The following is a 16,841-nucleotide window of genomic DNA, read 5'->3' on the forward strand; positions in this document are numbered from 1 at the left end:
CTACATCCTACTCAAGCATTGGGTGAAGCATTTTGTGCTGGGACCTGGCTCTGTAGGCAGCAGCTTGGGCTCAGGATGAAGTGTTACATGCTGGGAATTGTGTCTATGGGCCCCACCCAGATGCTCAGGCTCACAATAAGCCTAATTCAAATAGTGGTTGTGATGGGAATGCACAGTTGGGAGCACATTTCTACGTGGATGCAGTCTGTGTTTCATCTCTTATTAGGGAGACCACATAGTTAATGTGAAATTTCCCTAAAGGGCACAAGGCCAGGGCTGGGTGCTAAGCCCACCTCCCCAAAAACACAGGAGAATAAGCTTCTAAAATTAGCTATTAAGTGTCAAAGTACAGTTTTGCAAATTAGCAGGACAAAGGCAACTGTAGCTTAAACAGTCTGTGGGTCACTGCACCAGCCCAGAATAACCAATGCACAAAACAAACCATCTGTACACCAGAGCTGTGCCTGATACACCCCTGCAGCAGGGCTGAACTAGGGCAAGGGAATATAAAGGTATTTATTATACCAGCCCTGTGATCTCCAGGGAGCCATCCTTAGCCTGCAGAATGCCCAGCTGGGATGATCTATCTGCATGCCTGTGGCATAGAGAGGGAATGCAGCTCAGAAATGAAGTGAGCAGCTCTAAACACATTTTAAAGTGCAACAAATACCTATTTTAATGTACTATTTCAAGAAATTTGATAACACTGCATAATCGGCTGTGTTGACCAAGCAATACGTACAAACTTAGGCCAAAAGGATCAAACTTAGGTGTTTAAATCTAAGTACCTAAATAAGAGCGACCTGATTTTCAGAGATGCTTAGTTTCCCACTGAAGTCAATCCCAGATCTTAATCAAGTCTCATTCTCCGCTAAGGAACCCTCTCTACTTGGATTAAAAAAGGTAGCTCATTGTCCTTGTTCAGTAAATTGTTTTGCTTCTGCTTAATCTTCCAGCAAGACTGACACATACTGCCAGTTAAAGTAGTGTTTTTTGTGATGGACACTTATGCCATGGAGACTACCAACTCTATATACTGTAGTCTGTCAAGTGGCAATCAGAAGGTAACATTAAATCACTACCAACCAGATTGAATTTGAAGTGATAACCTAAAGATGAAAGACTATTGCAATCTCCCAAAACAACCAGTTTCCTGTAGGGATGGGGTGTTTTATTGATGAGCTACTGGATTTCCAATTCTGTTTTATCTGTTATGTGATTATTAGTATATGTTTTCAAGATCTTAAAAGGAACTAACTCCGCAGATCCTTCTGATTTGTTCATAGGTAAGCCAGAATACCAGTGACCAAGGAGCCTGCAAAAGTAACCACACAAATTATTAAAACTTAGAATAGAGGTAACATTTGAATAAGTATAACAGGGATAAAAACATAATTATATTAAACTGTTTGTGTTTCTTTTAGCTAGATTATAAGAAGTTTATGGAAAGCTTTGAATTTTGTGTCGAGCTGATAGTGTTGCCCAACCTTTCCCATTATAAAACCCTGTTTCCAGTTTATTTTGCTAAAATCTAACCCTTTGTTCTGAAAATTTCCTTGCCAGGCATCTGCTGCAGGCTGATTTTTTTCAGAAAGTTTCAGCGAAAATGGTTCAGCTGTTTAGGGGAAAATACGTAGTTTTGCCCATGTTAAATCAATTCTTACAACTGTTTAAATAAGTAGCTCTAATACCAATATACTTTGGAGAAGGACTGAAATTTGATAGGGTGGGATGTCCATGTCAGAGATGTGCTTTTGCTTTTTTTCTCATGGAAAACCACCCAAATTTGGCCAAATTATAAACCTTTGAAAAAAATCTCAATTGGCACATGATCATTAGAGACTTGTTAAGAGTTTGACTGCTAAATTCTCTGAAGATTCCATCTGTATTAGGCATGGTTCAGCCCAGGGATGCAGTATCTGAGCAGAACTTTCCTTGCAATTGCTCCTTCCAGCTGCTGTGGTACCAGGCACAGGAACTGAGAGCAGAAAGATTCTTTCCTGTGCTCTCAGGACTCTCATTGCTGGTGCCCAGGCAGTCTGAAAGAGGAAGCTGCCTCACTTGAATGCAGAGAACAAGAGCCAGACTGGGGGGAAGTAGACTAGGGTATGGTGCCAGTGGGGGTGGGATTGAGACTGGTTGGAAAAGGAGACTGGGAGCCAGGGAAAGGAAGCCAGGGAATTGAGGGACTGGGAATAAATGGGTGGGGAGAAGACTGAGATTGGACAAGGACTCAAGGGAGGGGGGAAACTGGGACAAAGCCTGGGGCAGATGGAGAGGTGAGATTGTGAGTGGATGGACAAGCAGAGTAATAAAGTAATGTTTCTTTTGGAATAGAGTGTCCACACAGGAAATTATACTGACATAGCTATAAGCAGAATAATTATCCCGCTATAGCTTTGCCTGTCAACCTCCCTGTGTAGACAGCAGTTTATGAGATCTGAGAACTTGACAATTCAGGATGAGTGAAAGCAGGCACTTACTAATCAAACACAAAGCTCTGTCAGTACACATCAGTCCTGACCGGTAATATCCCTATTATTTCAGGCCTGGGACTTCTTCTGAACAAACACTGATGGTCATGTTAGCCAATGTGGTTGTTTGGTGATGTGGACAAATGAGGACTTTAATCTAGCTAAGGAGTTTTTATGATGCCTATCATGAAGTTATTTGAACACAGAGATCAGTTTTTCCCATGGAGAAAAGTTCCAGAGGGGTAGCCATGTTAAGACTGTATACAGCAAAAACAACGAGAGTCCTGTAGCACTTTAAAGACTAACACATTTAATTTCTGAGGCATAAGCTTTTGTGGGCTGTAACCCACTGGGAAATTAAATTTGGGAAATTTGCCTGCAGAAATTAAATGTGTTAGTCTTTAAAGTGCTACAGGACTCTTGTAATCTTTCCTGTGTAACCAGAGGCAAGGATTGGGTTCATGCTTCCAGAATTAAATGGCTAGTGCACTAACAATGCACACTAATTCAAATAATATTTAAAACCCCATATTAATAGTTTCCAAATTTTATGATATAGTAAATGTGACAAAAGACTATGAAACACATATTTCAATATCGGTATTCCTGTAAGATGATCTGTGTAGTTCTCTTATTTACTCAGTTTTAGGATCCAATCCAATTCTGCAGGGCGCTGAGTGCCTCCTACAGAAGAGTCAATGGGAATTGAAGGCACTTAGCACTTGGCAGGATAAGGGTCTTAACACATCAAAGAAACCTCTGCAGTTGTACAACACTGCATTACAAACTATCTAGTTGTAAAGAGTTTATACTAAAAGAGGAAAAGTCATTTACCATTCGCATCCAGGTTGGTAAAAAGCCTTTATATAGAGACATAAATCCTTCTCTTTGTATAGCCTGAATCAAGCAATCTGTAGAAGACTTATACAGCAGCCCCCTAGCAATGAGAAAGGAGAACAAAATGAAGTTGGTGTTACGAATACACTTTATGAAATGAAAGTGTTTCAGCATCAACATCCCCACCCTATATAACACCCCCAAATCTTCTATTACATTTAGAAACAAAATCCCTGGTATAGGCCCACTGAAGTAAATGAAGTTATACTAGGGATTCATTCAGCCCAAGAAGTAAACTATATGTAAAGTTCTGAGAGTCTTAGTTTAAAGTATAGTTATGGACCATTACTACAAAAATAGCTTTTATATGCAAAAATAAACACCAAGACAATAAGCAGAAAGATGGAGTAGATTAGAGATCCAAGGCCTGATGCATCTCCCAATGAAATCAATGTGAATCTTTTCATTGACTTCATTGGGAGATCAGTTCAGGTCCCAAATTACTATTGAAGTTGGGAACTATCCTCTCTGAAATATACATACCTTCCCTGTTTATCTCTGGGTTGGTTCATTATCCGGGTTTTGACCACATCAGCAGGAGTTCCCAGGACAGCAGCTACCAAGCCAGAACATCCACTATCAACAAAAAACAGTATTTGAAGAGAAACACACATTGAGGTTTATCATCCCAATTCAACCATCAAGATCCCAGTTTTAAGAATAAAGACATTTTAGGACTGTTGTCATTAAACCATGATTAATGCCCTCATAACCGAATGTGGGTTTCTTAGTTAGGACAGAGCGGGGAAGAATTGCCCCATCTCTGGCTCTCACATATCTCTGCTCAAAACCAGTGGTCCTGGTTTCATTGGTATAATGTGAGATGGTACATATCCTTGAAGTAAAGCTGGAAATCTTGTGGAGCATGGAACCTTCCTAAGGGAACTATTGTGCATGCACAAATATTCAAACACTAGAAATCTCTCTAGTGTATGTAGTTACTATAGAGTCATACCATAACAGTTCTTTAGAGCCAAGTATACAACAAAATAGAACAGTAGGTTATACTAGGCTAGAGGAAAAATGAATAAAGACCAACTAGGATAATGAAAGGAATCTGATATAAATTAGCATTGGTTCACTGACTTTAATGGAGCTATGCTGATTTATACCAGTGGAGGAGCTGGGTCATTACTAACTCCCAAAATGCAAGCCTGATCCATTTAAAGTCCTGAAATTTTGGATGTTTGTGACTGGTGCAATTAAGGCAACCATGGGGATTATAGTGGGTCACAAACTGAATGAGCCAAAAATGTGATGCAATTGTGAAAAAACCTAATATTTTGGGGTGTATTAACAGTGTCATGTGTAAGACACAGGAGGTAATTGTTCTGCTGTACTTGGTGTTGATGAGCCCTCAGCTGGAGTACTGTGTTCAGTTTTAGGCACTATACTTTAAGAAAGATGTGGAAAAACTGGAAAACCTCTGGAGGAGAGCAATAAAAATATTAAAAGATTTAGAAAACCTGACTGCTGAGGAAAGGTTAAAAGTACTGGACATGTTTAGTCTTGAGAAAGGAAGAGTGAAGGGGCTCTGGTAAGTCTTCAGATATGTTAAGAGGCTTTTATAGAGGACAGTGATCAACTGTGCTCCATGTCCACTAACGGCAGTGGAGAAGTAATCAGCCTTAATCTGCATCAAGGGAGATATTAGGGAAATTTTTCTAACTATATTGATAGTTAAATACAGGAACAGGTTATCAAGGGAGATTGTAGAATTAGTTATTGGAGGTTTTTAAGAACAGGTTAGGCAAACGCCTGTCAGGGATGTTCTATATATACTTGGGACAGTCTCAGTGCAGGGGGAGGGGAGATAGAGAGGTCAACTAATGTAGGTCCCCCTTCCAGCCCTACATTTCTATGATTCTGTCAAAGTGATTGGAAAAAGACAGGAAATGACATACTTGGTGAGATTAATGGTCTTTCTAGTTCAGGAGCCAGTCTTTGACGGGACCAGAAACTTCAGAGGAAGATATAAAAGCACCATAACAGACAATTATGCAATATGACATCTGTGGGGGAGGTTTCTTCCTAGTCCATTACAGGGAGTTAATGGTTGGTTTATATCCTGACAAAAGGGCTGATATCCATCCATCTCACTGCTTGACGCATTTAAAATTAGACTGGACAAGCACTAGAAAAATCTAGAAAAGGGAAGAATCCTGCACTGGCAGAGATGAAGGAACAGATAATCTTTTTCCATTTTTTTTAATGTTATGGGCCATATTCTTTGCCATTTTGAATTGGCATAACTCCACTGAAATCAATTTAGCTATGCCAGTTTGCACCAGCTGCAGATCTGGCAGTGTGACTCTAGGATCCAAATTACGCCAGGACTGAGAAAAAACAATTTAAGAGCCAAATAAAATCAACTGGAAAGAGAAAATTATCTGCATAACACACTCACAAGTTCTGTAACTGGGGGGAACATGTTGTTACTGAACCTTTTAGTATCTGGGTCATGAATTAATTACACAGACATGTATAATGCAATTCTGCTTAGATCAGCCACAGCATTGAATGTAAAAACAAGATGACTCCTCCCCCCCAAGGAGCAGATCATAGAATTGTAGGACTGGAAAGGACCTTGTGAGGTCATCTAGACCAGTTCTCTACACTTACACCAGGACTAAGTATTATGTAGACCATCCCTGACAGGTGTTTGTCTAACATGCTCTTAAAAATCTCCAATGATGGAGATTCCATAAACTCCCTAGGCAATTTTTTCAGTGCTTAACTACCCTAACAGTTAGGAAGTTTTTCCTAATATCCAACCTAAACCACCCTAACTGCAATTAAAGCCCATTGCTTCTTGTCCTATCCTCAGAGGTTAAGGAGAACAATTTTTTTCTCTTCTCCTTGTAATAACCTTTTATGTTCAGTACTTGAAAACTGTTCTCATGTCCTCTCTGTCTTCACTTCTCCAGACTAAATAAACCCAGTTTTTTCAATCTTCCCTCATAGGTCATGTTTTGTAGATCTTTAATCATTTTGGTTGCTCTTCTCTGGGCTTTCTCCAATTTGTCCACATCTTTCTTGAAATGTGGTGCCCAGAACTGGACACAATACTTCACCTGAGGCCTAATCAGCACAGAGTAGAACGGAAAAAATATTTCTCATGTCTTGCTTATAACACTCCTGCTAATACATCCCAGAATGATGTTTGCTTTTTTTGCAAGTGTTACACTCTCGACTAATATTTAACTTGTGATCCACCATGACCCCCAGATCCCTTTCTGCAGTACTCCTTCCTAAGCAGTGATTTCCAATTTTGTATGTGTGCAACTGATTGTTCTTTCCTAAGCAGAGTACTTTGCATTTGTCCTTGTTGAATTGCATCCTATTTACTTTAGACCATTTCTCCAGTTTAGATCTCCTGAATCCCAGACTATTGCCTAAACTACAAGACCATCCCTTCCTTCCTCTCTCCCTAGGATCCTTTAGGATATCTGACATCTATTGTAATATTATTTGCCATGGTGCTCAACAGGCAGTATGACAGCCTGTTCTCTGCATCTGGTCTACTTCTGCCTAGGATCAGGTTCTTGCTTTTTGTTTACTGATCAGTCACTAGCTATTCTCTGTCTGCTTATGCTTCACCTCAAAGGCAGAATACTTAGTCGCAGAATTACAAATACACTTTTTACCAGAGTCTGCTGTGTATAAATTACCACCACCACCTAGCACTTTCATATGCAATCTCAAAGTGCTTTGCAACATTGGGTAAGTAGCATTATCCCCAGCCACAGGATGGGTAACTGAATCAACGAGAAGTAAAGTGACTTGCCCAAGACTACACAACAAGTTTCTGGCAGAGCTGGGAACAGAACCCAAGTCAGATGCACTGTTGTGGCTACCTCTGAAGAAGCAGTAATTGGAAGACGGAGTGAAGCAGCAATGTGATCATCCTGGAAATACTGAGTGATTAACGTGTGGCTACAAGTTATCTCCTTAGAGATGGGGATGGGGATAATAAAATAATAAGGCACCTTGCAATGCTGTGAGTCACACTATTGTCTTGAAGTGGTACATTCAGAAGTAAAAAGTGTTTCACTGAGTCATAAGTAGTCAGATCTGTAAAAAGAGTAATTAGGGGAAATAAGCATAATGAGAAGTTACATGGTATTTAGGCTCCTTTTTAATCAATTTAGGAAATAAAGACCTGGACTAAATAAATCCTTGGTGTAACCCACTAATTACAGGAGTTGTACCACGCTGGCATATATCCTGACCCCCTTTTCTACTGCCATCAAGTACATCCAGAGCTTCCTCTCTGCTTTTTCCCTGTCTCCATCACAAAATATATGGGAGTATGCATATAGAATAATTGAATTCTCTCTCTCCCCCAAACCACCCACCTCTCATACTGTTTTACATGGCAATTTGTTTTCTGTATTATTGTTTTCAAGGGGAAATTTGCCTAAAATGATTTCAAACAATGGAAACATTGACATAATTCTAAAAAGAATAATTTTTGTTCACTTCTTTAACACTTTTCTTCCTCTATCCCATTTTGCAGATGGGAAAAATGACAAAAAGGTGGCGTAAAGGAAATTAAATTGGGGTAACTTGGGTTGGAAGGGAGTGTGAATTAAAGTGACTAGGGATTTAAATGAAGGCTAGTAGTCTCCTAGAAAGTTAATGGTAAATCTGGGAATGGAAGCCAGGTATCCTGACTGTAGTGCTCTATCTACAGAACCATGCGGACTTCCCTAGTACTTTATAATGTTTTTCAGGCCCAATGTGTTAGGTGGGAGAAGTTACATATTGGTAAAGAGATGTAAGTAATGTAAGGGAGTCTTAATTGGTATAGCTTTCATTCTGAGGGACTGAAAGACTAAATTAAAATGTAGGTGTGAGATAGGGAAACCCCAGACATGAGAATCCTCCTGTGACCAACCTCACCAACACAGGCATAAACCACCTCAGTTTGCCCACAGGCTAGGGTTTTTATACAAGAAATCCACCAGTCTTTAGATGTTCTGACAACACACCTGACCTTCTTTATTGGCACAATTTTACCTTCTTGCTCCCTGTCACAGGAGGATTCCCCATATTCAAACTCCCAATGTCCAGATACAATAACAGACTGTTCTTCCCCAGAGAGTTCTTCCAGGCCACTCATTCCTGATTTCATATTCCTTAAAACTGTCTTAAACGCAGTCCTCAATAACTGTATATCCAGACTCCCTTCACCAGGTAGGGCCTTTCAGGGATCTCCCCAGAGGCAGGCTTCTTCCCTAAGTCCTGATCACTTTTCTTTTCCCAGGCCAGGGATTCTAGATACCCTCACAAAGCATACCCTACTGACCCTTCCAGTATCATACCACCCTCCTTCCTAATAACTACCACATGATCCTTCTTCTAACCTTATTAAGAGGTAATTAGCTGGTCACAGGTGGACTAGGCCCACACGTTCTTAAAGGACCAGTCTCACCTGTGATACAATGGATACTTTAACTTTTATACTTTCTTGTTAGTTGCTATCCTTTTCCTAACCCTCACTTCTGGCCCCCTTGCTGTCTAACTAACACTGTTCTTAGACTCCCTTACAATCCCCTAGTGAAGTAGAATTTGTCACCTCTGACACTGGCCCATCAGTTTTAAAAAGGGATTTACATACATCAGCAACAATACTTAAAATAGCCTTGGGTTGAGTGGCCTAAAAATTAGCCATTCTGCTAAGCATCGTTAAACAAGCCAAAGAAAAAATGACAAAAGTTAAAAAGTACACTGATGCAGAGAGATGTCTTCTGCTAAGCATTTGGACATGCTTGTGGAAGGAATTCCTCAGGCAATGTCCCTGAACCCAGAAGACTTCACTCCTGTTATCCTATAGATGAAATCTCAGGAAGGATGGCAAAAACAACCTAACTTATCCCAACAGTCCTGGAAGAACACAGAAAGAGAGAGTCTCTTAAGGAGCTCAGGCCTACATTAGGTTTACCTCCCATGTTCACCAGAGCAGCTCTTTGGACATTTGGCACCCAACCTGCCCAAAGGCCCCTAATTCCCCCTTCGGACAGGATCTTCACAAATGCATGGTGCACTCCATGAAATCTGAAATAAATAACATTTGACATTTCTGTAGCATCTCACAGGTCTTTACAAACATTTATTCATACAGCTCATGAGTAGAGAATTCAGTGATGGACAAACTTCTGTTGTACATATGCCAGCAGGACTTCTTGTGCTTTCTGTAGCACACTTTTTTTTTTTTTTTAAATGACATGGAAATGTAATGCTAGTAAAGGGTATTGACCTGACAGCCCTGGAGACTGGAGTCCCCTATTTATCCACACAAGAGATCCTTTACATTAAGGGTGGTGGCAATGCAAGCTTCCCCACCAATGTGCCTTAATCATCACTTGAAGGAACTATTTTGATGGGAGTTCAGTCTCCAGGCCAGATCCCCAGCAGGTATAAATAACATAAATAATACGCCAGCTGAGGATCTGTCTCTACATGTCCATTGAAACACTTAAGCTCTATGTAACAGTGTTCTCTTTTGTAAAAAAAACAAAAACAAAAAACTTACCTAGACCACAGGGTTTTTTGTGTGGTAATGGTGTGTATAAATGAGGTGCATATATTTTTGCACATACAAAATCCTACAAATATGTCCCACACTGCATGACAATCGTCAACATCCACAGAATGACCACTGACAACAAACAAAATACCAATTCAAATTAGCTTACTTGAGAACTCACCGTGATGGTTTCCCTTCTAATTTCCTCTTTCCTTCCATTTGCATCTGCACCTTCACCAGATCAGTTGGACTTGCAAAAAACTGACCAATGGCACCAGCTGTCATCCCTCCAACTACAGATTTCCTATACAAAAGTAAAGTGGATCTAATCTCCCATTTTTCTCTAGAATACATTCAAGATGTTAACAACTTTGAAATCACGTCTGTTTCACCAATGAAAATAAATGCCTGACATAATGAGCTTTGTAGCACATTCCAGGTGAAATGGAAACTTAAACAACCACTTCTCCCATCAACTGCCAGAGCCTAATCAATGATTGTAGTAACTCTAGATGGCTAATGTATAAGGCTCTTGTCAGTTTTATACAGTGTTAAACGTAATTTGGAAATAAAATATTTAGTGTACATCACCAATATGTGCTGGCTTCACTCAGTAACCATATGTGTCTTCAATGGGAAATTGAAATAGCCAGAAGTTAGTCCCTTACCCTTAATTCCACTTTCTCTTGGTGATTTCTCTTTTTTATTTGGGAAGAAATCGGTATCAAATACTTTTTTAAAAAGCAGGAAAATACTATACTGACTTTAAGTGACTTTGCACAGCCATGGGGCTCAAGAATGGTCTTCTTGGTAACCCTCCCTAATCCCACTGCATTCCAAGTTTTGTTACTTTCATGGTTACAACACCTGCAGCACCTCCCCAACTTCTGAGATTTTTGAAGGTAGCCCCCAGAAGTCTGAGCTCAGGCAGGTAATGCAACTAGCCAAGCTGAGAGGGAGGGGCATTCCGCATATTACACTTCAAAAAGAGTCTGTTTCTTTGTTTGTTTGTTTGTTTGTTTAAATGGTCCACCCAACTTGTGCATCACTGAATCTAACTCCTTTGAGATAACCCTGAATGTACCATAGCTACTGATGTCAATTGTGCTGAAGCATGAGGGATCAGGCATGTGGTGATTTTCAGCACATGGGTGCCCTTTTCTATGGCCTTGTCTACACTAGAAAGGTAAGTCAACCTATATTAGGTTGACTTAAAGCCATTGCAGAAATTACTGCAGTGGTGCATGTCCACACTATCCTCCTTGGGTTGGTGGTGTGCGCCCTCACCAGAAGTGAGTGCAGGAAGGAGTGAGATTAGCAGAATAAGGACGATAGACTTCAAAAAAGTACACTTTAACAAATGCAGAGAACTGATAGGTAGGTTCCCATGGGAAGAAAATCTAAGGGAAGAAGTAGTTCAGGAGAGCTGGAAGTTCCTCAAGGAGACAATATTAAAGGAACAACTGCAAACTATTCTGCTGAAAAGGAAAGATAGGAAGAATAGTAAAAAGCCAACACAGCTCCATCAGGAACTCTTTAATGACCTGAAAATCAAAAAGGAATCCTACAAAAAAGTGGAAACATGGTCAAATTGATAAGGACCAGATATTCACCACAATTAATATTAACAACCAGGGGGAAGGAATGCAAGCCAAAATAGGGAAAGCACAGGTTAAGAATATTTAAATAAGTTAGATGTATTCAAGTCAGCAGGGCCTGATGAAATTCATCCTTAAGGAAAAACAACGAGAGTTCTGTGGCACTTTAAAGACTAACAAATTTAATTTAATTAGTCTTAAAGTGCCACAGAACTCTCATTGTTTTTGCTGTATACAAAGTAACACGGCTACCCCTCTGGAATCCTTAAGGAACTAGCTGAAGCAATCTCAGAGATATTAGCAATTATCTTTGAGAACTCCTGGAGGATAGGAGAGGACCTAGAAGACTGGAAAAGCGCAAACATAGTATCTATCTTTAAAAAGGGGAACAAAGAGGACCTGGGTAATTGTATACCAGTCAGTCTGACTTCAATACCTGGAAAGATACTACAATAAATTATTAAACAATCAATTTGTAAGTACCTGGACGATAATAGGTTTATAAGGAATAGTCAGTGTAGATTTGTCAAGAAGAAATCATGCCAAACCAACTTAATTTCCTTCTTTGATAGGATTACTGACTTAGTGGATGGGGGGAATCAGTAGATGAGTAGATGTAATATACCTTGATTTTAGTAAGGCTTTTGACACAGTTCCGCATGATGTTCTCATAAGCAAACTAGGGAAATGTGATTTAGATGAAGTTACTATAAGGTGGGTGCACAACTGGTTGAAAACCGTACTCAAAGAGTAATTATCAATGATTTGCTGTCAAATTGGGCTTATCTAGTGGTATCCTGCAGGGGTCAGTCATGAGTCTGACACTATTCAATATTTTCATTAATGACTTGGATAGTGGAGTAGAGAGTATGCTTATAAAATGTACTGATGACACCATGGTAGGAGGGATTGCAAGCACTTTAGAGGACAGGTTTAAAATTCAAGATGACCTAGGCAAATTGGAGAATTAGTCTGAATTCAACAAGATGAAATTCAATAAAGACAAGTGCAAAGTATTTCACTTAGGAAGGAAAAATTAAACACACAACTACAAAATGGGGAATAACTGGCTATGCAGTAGTACTGAAGAAAAGAATCTGGTGTTTATATTGGATCACCAGTTGAATATGAGTCATCAGTGTGATGCATCTGCAAAAAAAACCTAAAAAATGATTCTGGGGAGTATTAACAGGAGTGTTGTATGTAAGATACAGGAGGCAATTGTCTTGCTCAATTCGACACTGGTGAGGACCCACCTGGAGTACTGTGTTCAATTCTGGACACCATGATTTAGGAAAGATGTGGACAAATTGGAAAAAGTCTAGAGAAGAGCAACAAAAATGATAAAAAGTTCAGAAAACCTGATCTATGAGGAAAGGTTAAAAAAATGGGGATATTTAGTCTTGAGAAAAGAATACTGAGGGGTGACCTGGTAACAGTCTTCCAATATGATAAGGGCTGTTATAAAGGAGACGGTGATCAATTGTTCTCCACGTGCACTGAAGACAGAACAACAAATAATGGGCTTAATCTGCAGCAAGGAAGATTTAGGTTAGATGTTGGGAAAACCTTTCTAGCTACAAGGGTCGTTAAGCTCTGGTATAGGTTTCCAAGGGAGGTTGTGGAGTCCCCATCACTGGAAGTTTTTAAAAAGAAGTTGGACAAACAGCTTTCAAAGATGGTCTGGGTTTACTTGCTGCTGCCAAAGGGCAGGGGGCTGGACTTGATGACTTCTTAGGGTCCCTTCCTAGTTTTCTATGATTTATGACATATGTTTACATTTTACACTTCACTATGTTACTCTCTGGTTCTGTCTATTTTAGGATATTTCATACTGCCTATCACTGTAGTATCTAAGTGCAGCATTTAATGCACAACATTTAGGTTTCCATCACTGCAGGCGAATGTGTAAAAAAAAATTAATTGAAATTTTAAACAAATGATTGAAAAAAGATTTTATTCATACTGAGTTTTGTACAGCTCTTTTCAAGCAAAAGCTAAATGTTGGATATAAGATCACTGAATACACGTAGGGGTAAAATAGCTGATTCAGGATAAATGTTTATATAGAGTCTGACTAACACAGAATCAGAGAAGTGTAGGGTTGGAAGAGACTTTGAGAGGTCATCTAGTTCTGTCCCTGGCATTCAAGGCAGCACTGAGTATTATCTAGACCATCCCTGACAGATGTCTGTCTAACCTAATCTTAAAAGCCTCCAATGACAATGATTCCCCAACCTCCTAGGCAATTTATTCCAGTGCTTAACTACTCTTACAGTTAGGAAGTTTCTCCTGATGTCCAACCTAAACCTCCTTTGCTGCAATTTAAGCCCATTGCTTCTTGTCCTATACTCAGAGATTAATGAGAACAATTTTTCTCCCTGCTCCTTGTAACAACCTTTTCTGTATTTGAAAATTGTTCTCATGTCCCCCCCTCAGTCTTCTCTTCTCCAGACTAAACAAACCCAGTTTTTTCAATCTTCCCTCATAGGTCATGTTTTGTAGACCTTTAATCATTTTGGTTGTTCTCCTCTGGACTTTTTCCAATTTGTCCATATCTTTCCTGAAATCTGGTGCCCAGAACTGGACACTACTGCAGCTCAGGCCTTATCAGCAGAGTAGAGCAGAAGTATTATTTTTCGTGTCCTGCTTAAAACAATCCTGCTAATACATCCCAGAATTATGTTTGCTTTTTTATAACAGTGTTACACTCTTGACTCATATTTAGCTTGTCATCCACTATAACCCCCAGATCCCTTTCCGCAGTACTCTTTCGTAGGCACTCATTTCCCATTTTGTATGTATACAATTGATTGTTTCTTCCTAAGTGGAGTCCTTTCCATTTGTCATAGAATCATAGAATATTAGAGTTGGAAGGGACCTCAGGAGGTCATCTAGTCCAACCCCCTGCTCAAAGCAGGACTAACCTCAGCTATATCACCCCAGCCAGGGCTTTGTCAACCCTCATCTTAAAAACCTCTAAGGATGGAGATTCCACCACCTCTCTAGGTAACCCATTCCAGTCCTTCACCACCCTCCTAGTGAAAAAATTTTTCCTAATGTCCAACCTAGACCTCCCGCCCTGCAACTTGAGACCGTTGCTCCTTGTTCTGTCATCTGCCACCACCGAGCACAGCCTAGCCCCATCCTCCCTGGAACCCCCTTTCAGGTAGTTAAAGGGCGCTATCAAATCCCCCCTCATTCTTCTCTTTTGCAGACTAAACAAGCCCAGTTCCCTCAGCCTCTCCTCATAAGTCCTGTGCTCCAGCCCCCTAATCATTTTTGTTGCCCTCCGCTGGACTCTCTCCAACTTGTCCACATCCTTTTTGTAGTGGGGGGCCCAAAACTGGACACAATACTCTAAATGCGGCCTCACCAATGCCGAATAGAGGGGAATAATCACTTCCCGTGACCTGCTGGCAGTGCCCCTCCTAATGCAGCCCAATATGCTATTAGCCTTCTTGACAACCAGGGCACACTGCTGACTCATATCCAGCTTTTTATCCACTGTTACCCCCAGGTCCTTTTCTGCAGAGGTGCTGCCTAGCTCGTCGGTCCCCAGTCTATAGCTGTGCATGGGATTCTTCCTTCCTAAGTGGAGGACTCTGCACTTTTCTTTGTTGAACCTCATTAGATTTCTTTTGGCCCAATCCTCCAGTTTGTTTAGGTCACTCTGTATCCTATCCCTACCTTGCAGGGTATCTACCACTCCCCCCAGCTTAGTGTCATCCGCAAACTTGCTGAGGGTGCAATCTACCCCATCCTCCAGATCATTAATAAAGATGTTGAACAAAACCGGCCCCAGGACCGACCACTGGGGAACTCCGCTTTGTGACCGGTTGCCAGCTAGACATGGAGCCATTGATCACTACTCGTCGAGCCCTATGTTCTAGCCAGTTCTCTATCCATTTTATAGTCCATTCATCCAACCCATACTTCTTTAACTTGCTGATAAGAATACTGTGAAAGACAGTATCAAAAGCTTATTGTCCTTATTAAAATTCATCCTATTTACTTCAGACCATTCTCCAGTTTGTCTAGAACATTTTGAATTTTAATCCTATCCTCCAAAAGCACTTGCAAACCCTCCCAGCTTGGTGTCATCCACAAACTTTATAAGTGTATTCTCTATGCCATTATCTAAATCATTGATGAAGATATTGAACAAAACCAGACCTAGAAATGATCCCTGCGGGATCCCACTCAAATTGCCCTTCCAGTTTGACTGTGAATCACGGATAACTACTCTCTGGGAATGGTTTTCCAACCAGTTATGCACCCACCTTATAGTAGCTCCATCTAGGTTGTATTTCCTTAGCTTGTTTATGTGAAGGTCATGCGAGACAGTTATCAAAAGTCAAGATATACCAGATCTACTGCTTCCCCTCTAACCACAAGGCTTGTTATCCTGTCAAAGAAAGCTATTAGATTGGTTTGACATGATTTGTTCCTGACAAATCCATGCTAACTGTTACTTATGACCTTTTTATCTTCTAGGTGTTTGCAAATTGATTCCTTGATTATTTGCCCCATTATCTTTCCAGGTACTGAAGTTATGCTGACCGGTCTGTAATTCCCCAGGTTGTCTTTATTCCCTTTTTTATAGATTGGCACTGTATTCGCCCTTTTCCAGTCCTTTGGAATCTCTTCCATCTTCCATGACTTTTCGAAGATAATTGTTAATGGCTCAGATATCTCCTCAGTCAGCTCCTTTTGTGTTCTAGGAGTTATTTCATCAGACCCTGGTGACTCTAAGACAGTGTTTCTTAACCTGGGGGTTTAGAGGGGTCGCAAGTGCAGAGCTGGTATTGGGGGTGGCAAGAAAGGCAATTGCCTGGAGCCACAGGGGCGCCATGAAACTAAGTTACATGCCTCAGCCCCGTGGGGGTGGGACTCAGGCTTCAGGGGTACAGTAGTTTGGAAAGGTTAAGAACCACTGCTCTAAGACATCTAACTTGTCTAATTAATTTTTAACTTGTTCTCTCCCACTTTAGCCTCATATCCTACCTCATTTTCACTGACATTCACTATGTTACACATCCAATTGCTATTGGTGAAAACTGAAACAAAGAAGTCTTTTAGCACATCTACCCTTTCCTTATTTTCTGTTACTGTTTTTCCCCCCTCATTGAGTATCGGGAATACCCTGTCCTTGGTCTTCCTCTTGCTTCTAATGTATTTTTAGAATGTTTTCTTGTTACTCTTTATGTCTCTAGCTAGTTTAATCTTGTTTTGTGCCTTGGCCTTTTTAATTTTGTCTCTACATGCTTGTGTTGTTTTTTTATATTCATCCTTTGTAATCTGACCTAGTTTCCACTTGTTGTAGAACTCTCTTATGAA

The 16,841-nt window shown here is 40.3% G+C and overlaps 1 protein-coding gene across 4 annotated transcripts in view; it reads right to left on the reverse strand.

Annotated features, from left to right (window-relative positions):
* Positions 1-56: 56 nt before the first annotated feature.
* Positions 57-16,841, reverse strand: part of SLC25A27 (solute carrier family 25 member 27) — a 70,011-nt gene continuing 53,226 nt past the window's right edge. For all 4 annotated transcript variants that reach the window (XM_067544928.1, XM_067544925.1, XM_067544927.1 and 1 more), the window contains 6 exons: positions 10,085-10,207; positions 9,319-9,431; positions 7,361-7,445; positions 3,855-3,947; positions 3,309-3,411; positions 57-1,315 (listed from right to left, as the gene is read on the reverse strand). In XM_067544928.1, coding sequence (XP_067401029.1) covers positions 1,244-1,315; positions 3,309-3,411; positions 3,855-3,947; positions 7,361-7,445; positions 9,319-9,431; positions 10,085-10,207 — 589 coding nt within the window. In that variant the 3' untranslated portion in view covers positions 57-1,243. The remainder of the gene's footprint in view (positions 1,316-3,308; positions 3,412-3,854; positions 3,948-7,360; positions 7,446-9,318; positions 9,432-10,084; positions 10,208-16,841) is intronic.

Source organism: Emydura macquarii, unplaced genomic scaffold (assembly GCF_026122565.2).
Source record: "Emydura macquarii macquarii isolate MOO-44397 ecotype Brisbane River unplaced genomic scaffold, CSIRO-AGI_Emac_v2 contig_1039, whole genome shotgun sequence".
NCBI classification, from domain to species: Eukaryota; Metazoa; Chordata; order Testudines; family Chelidae; genus Emydura; species Emydura macquarii.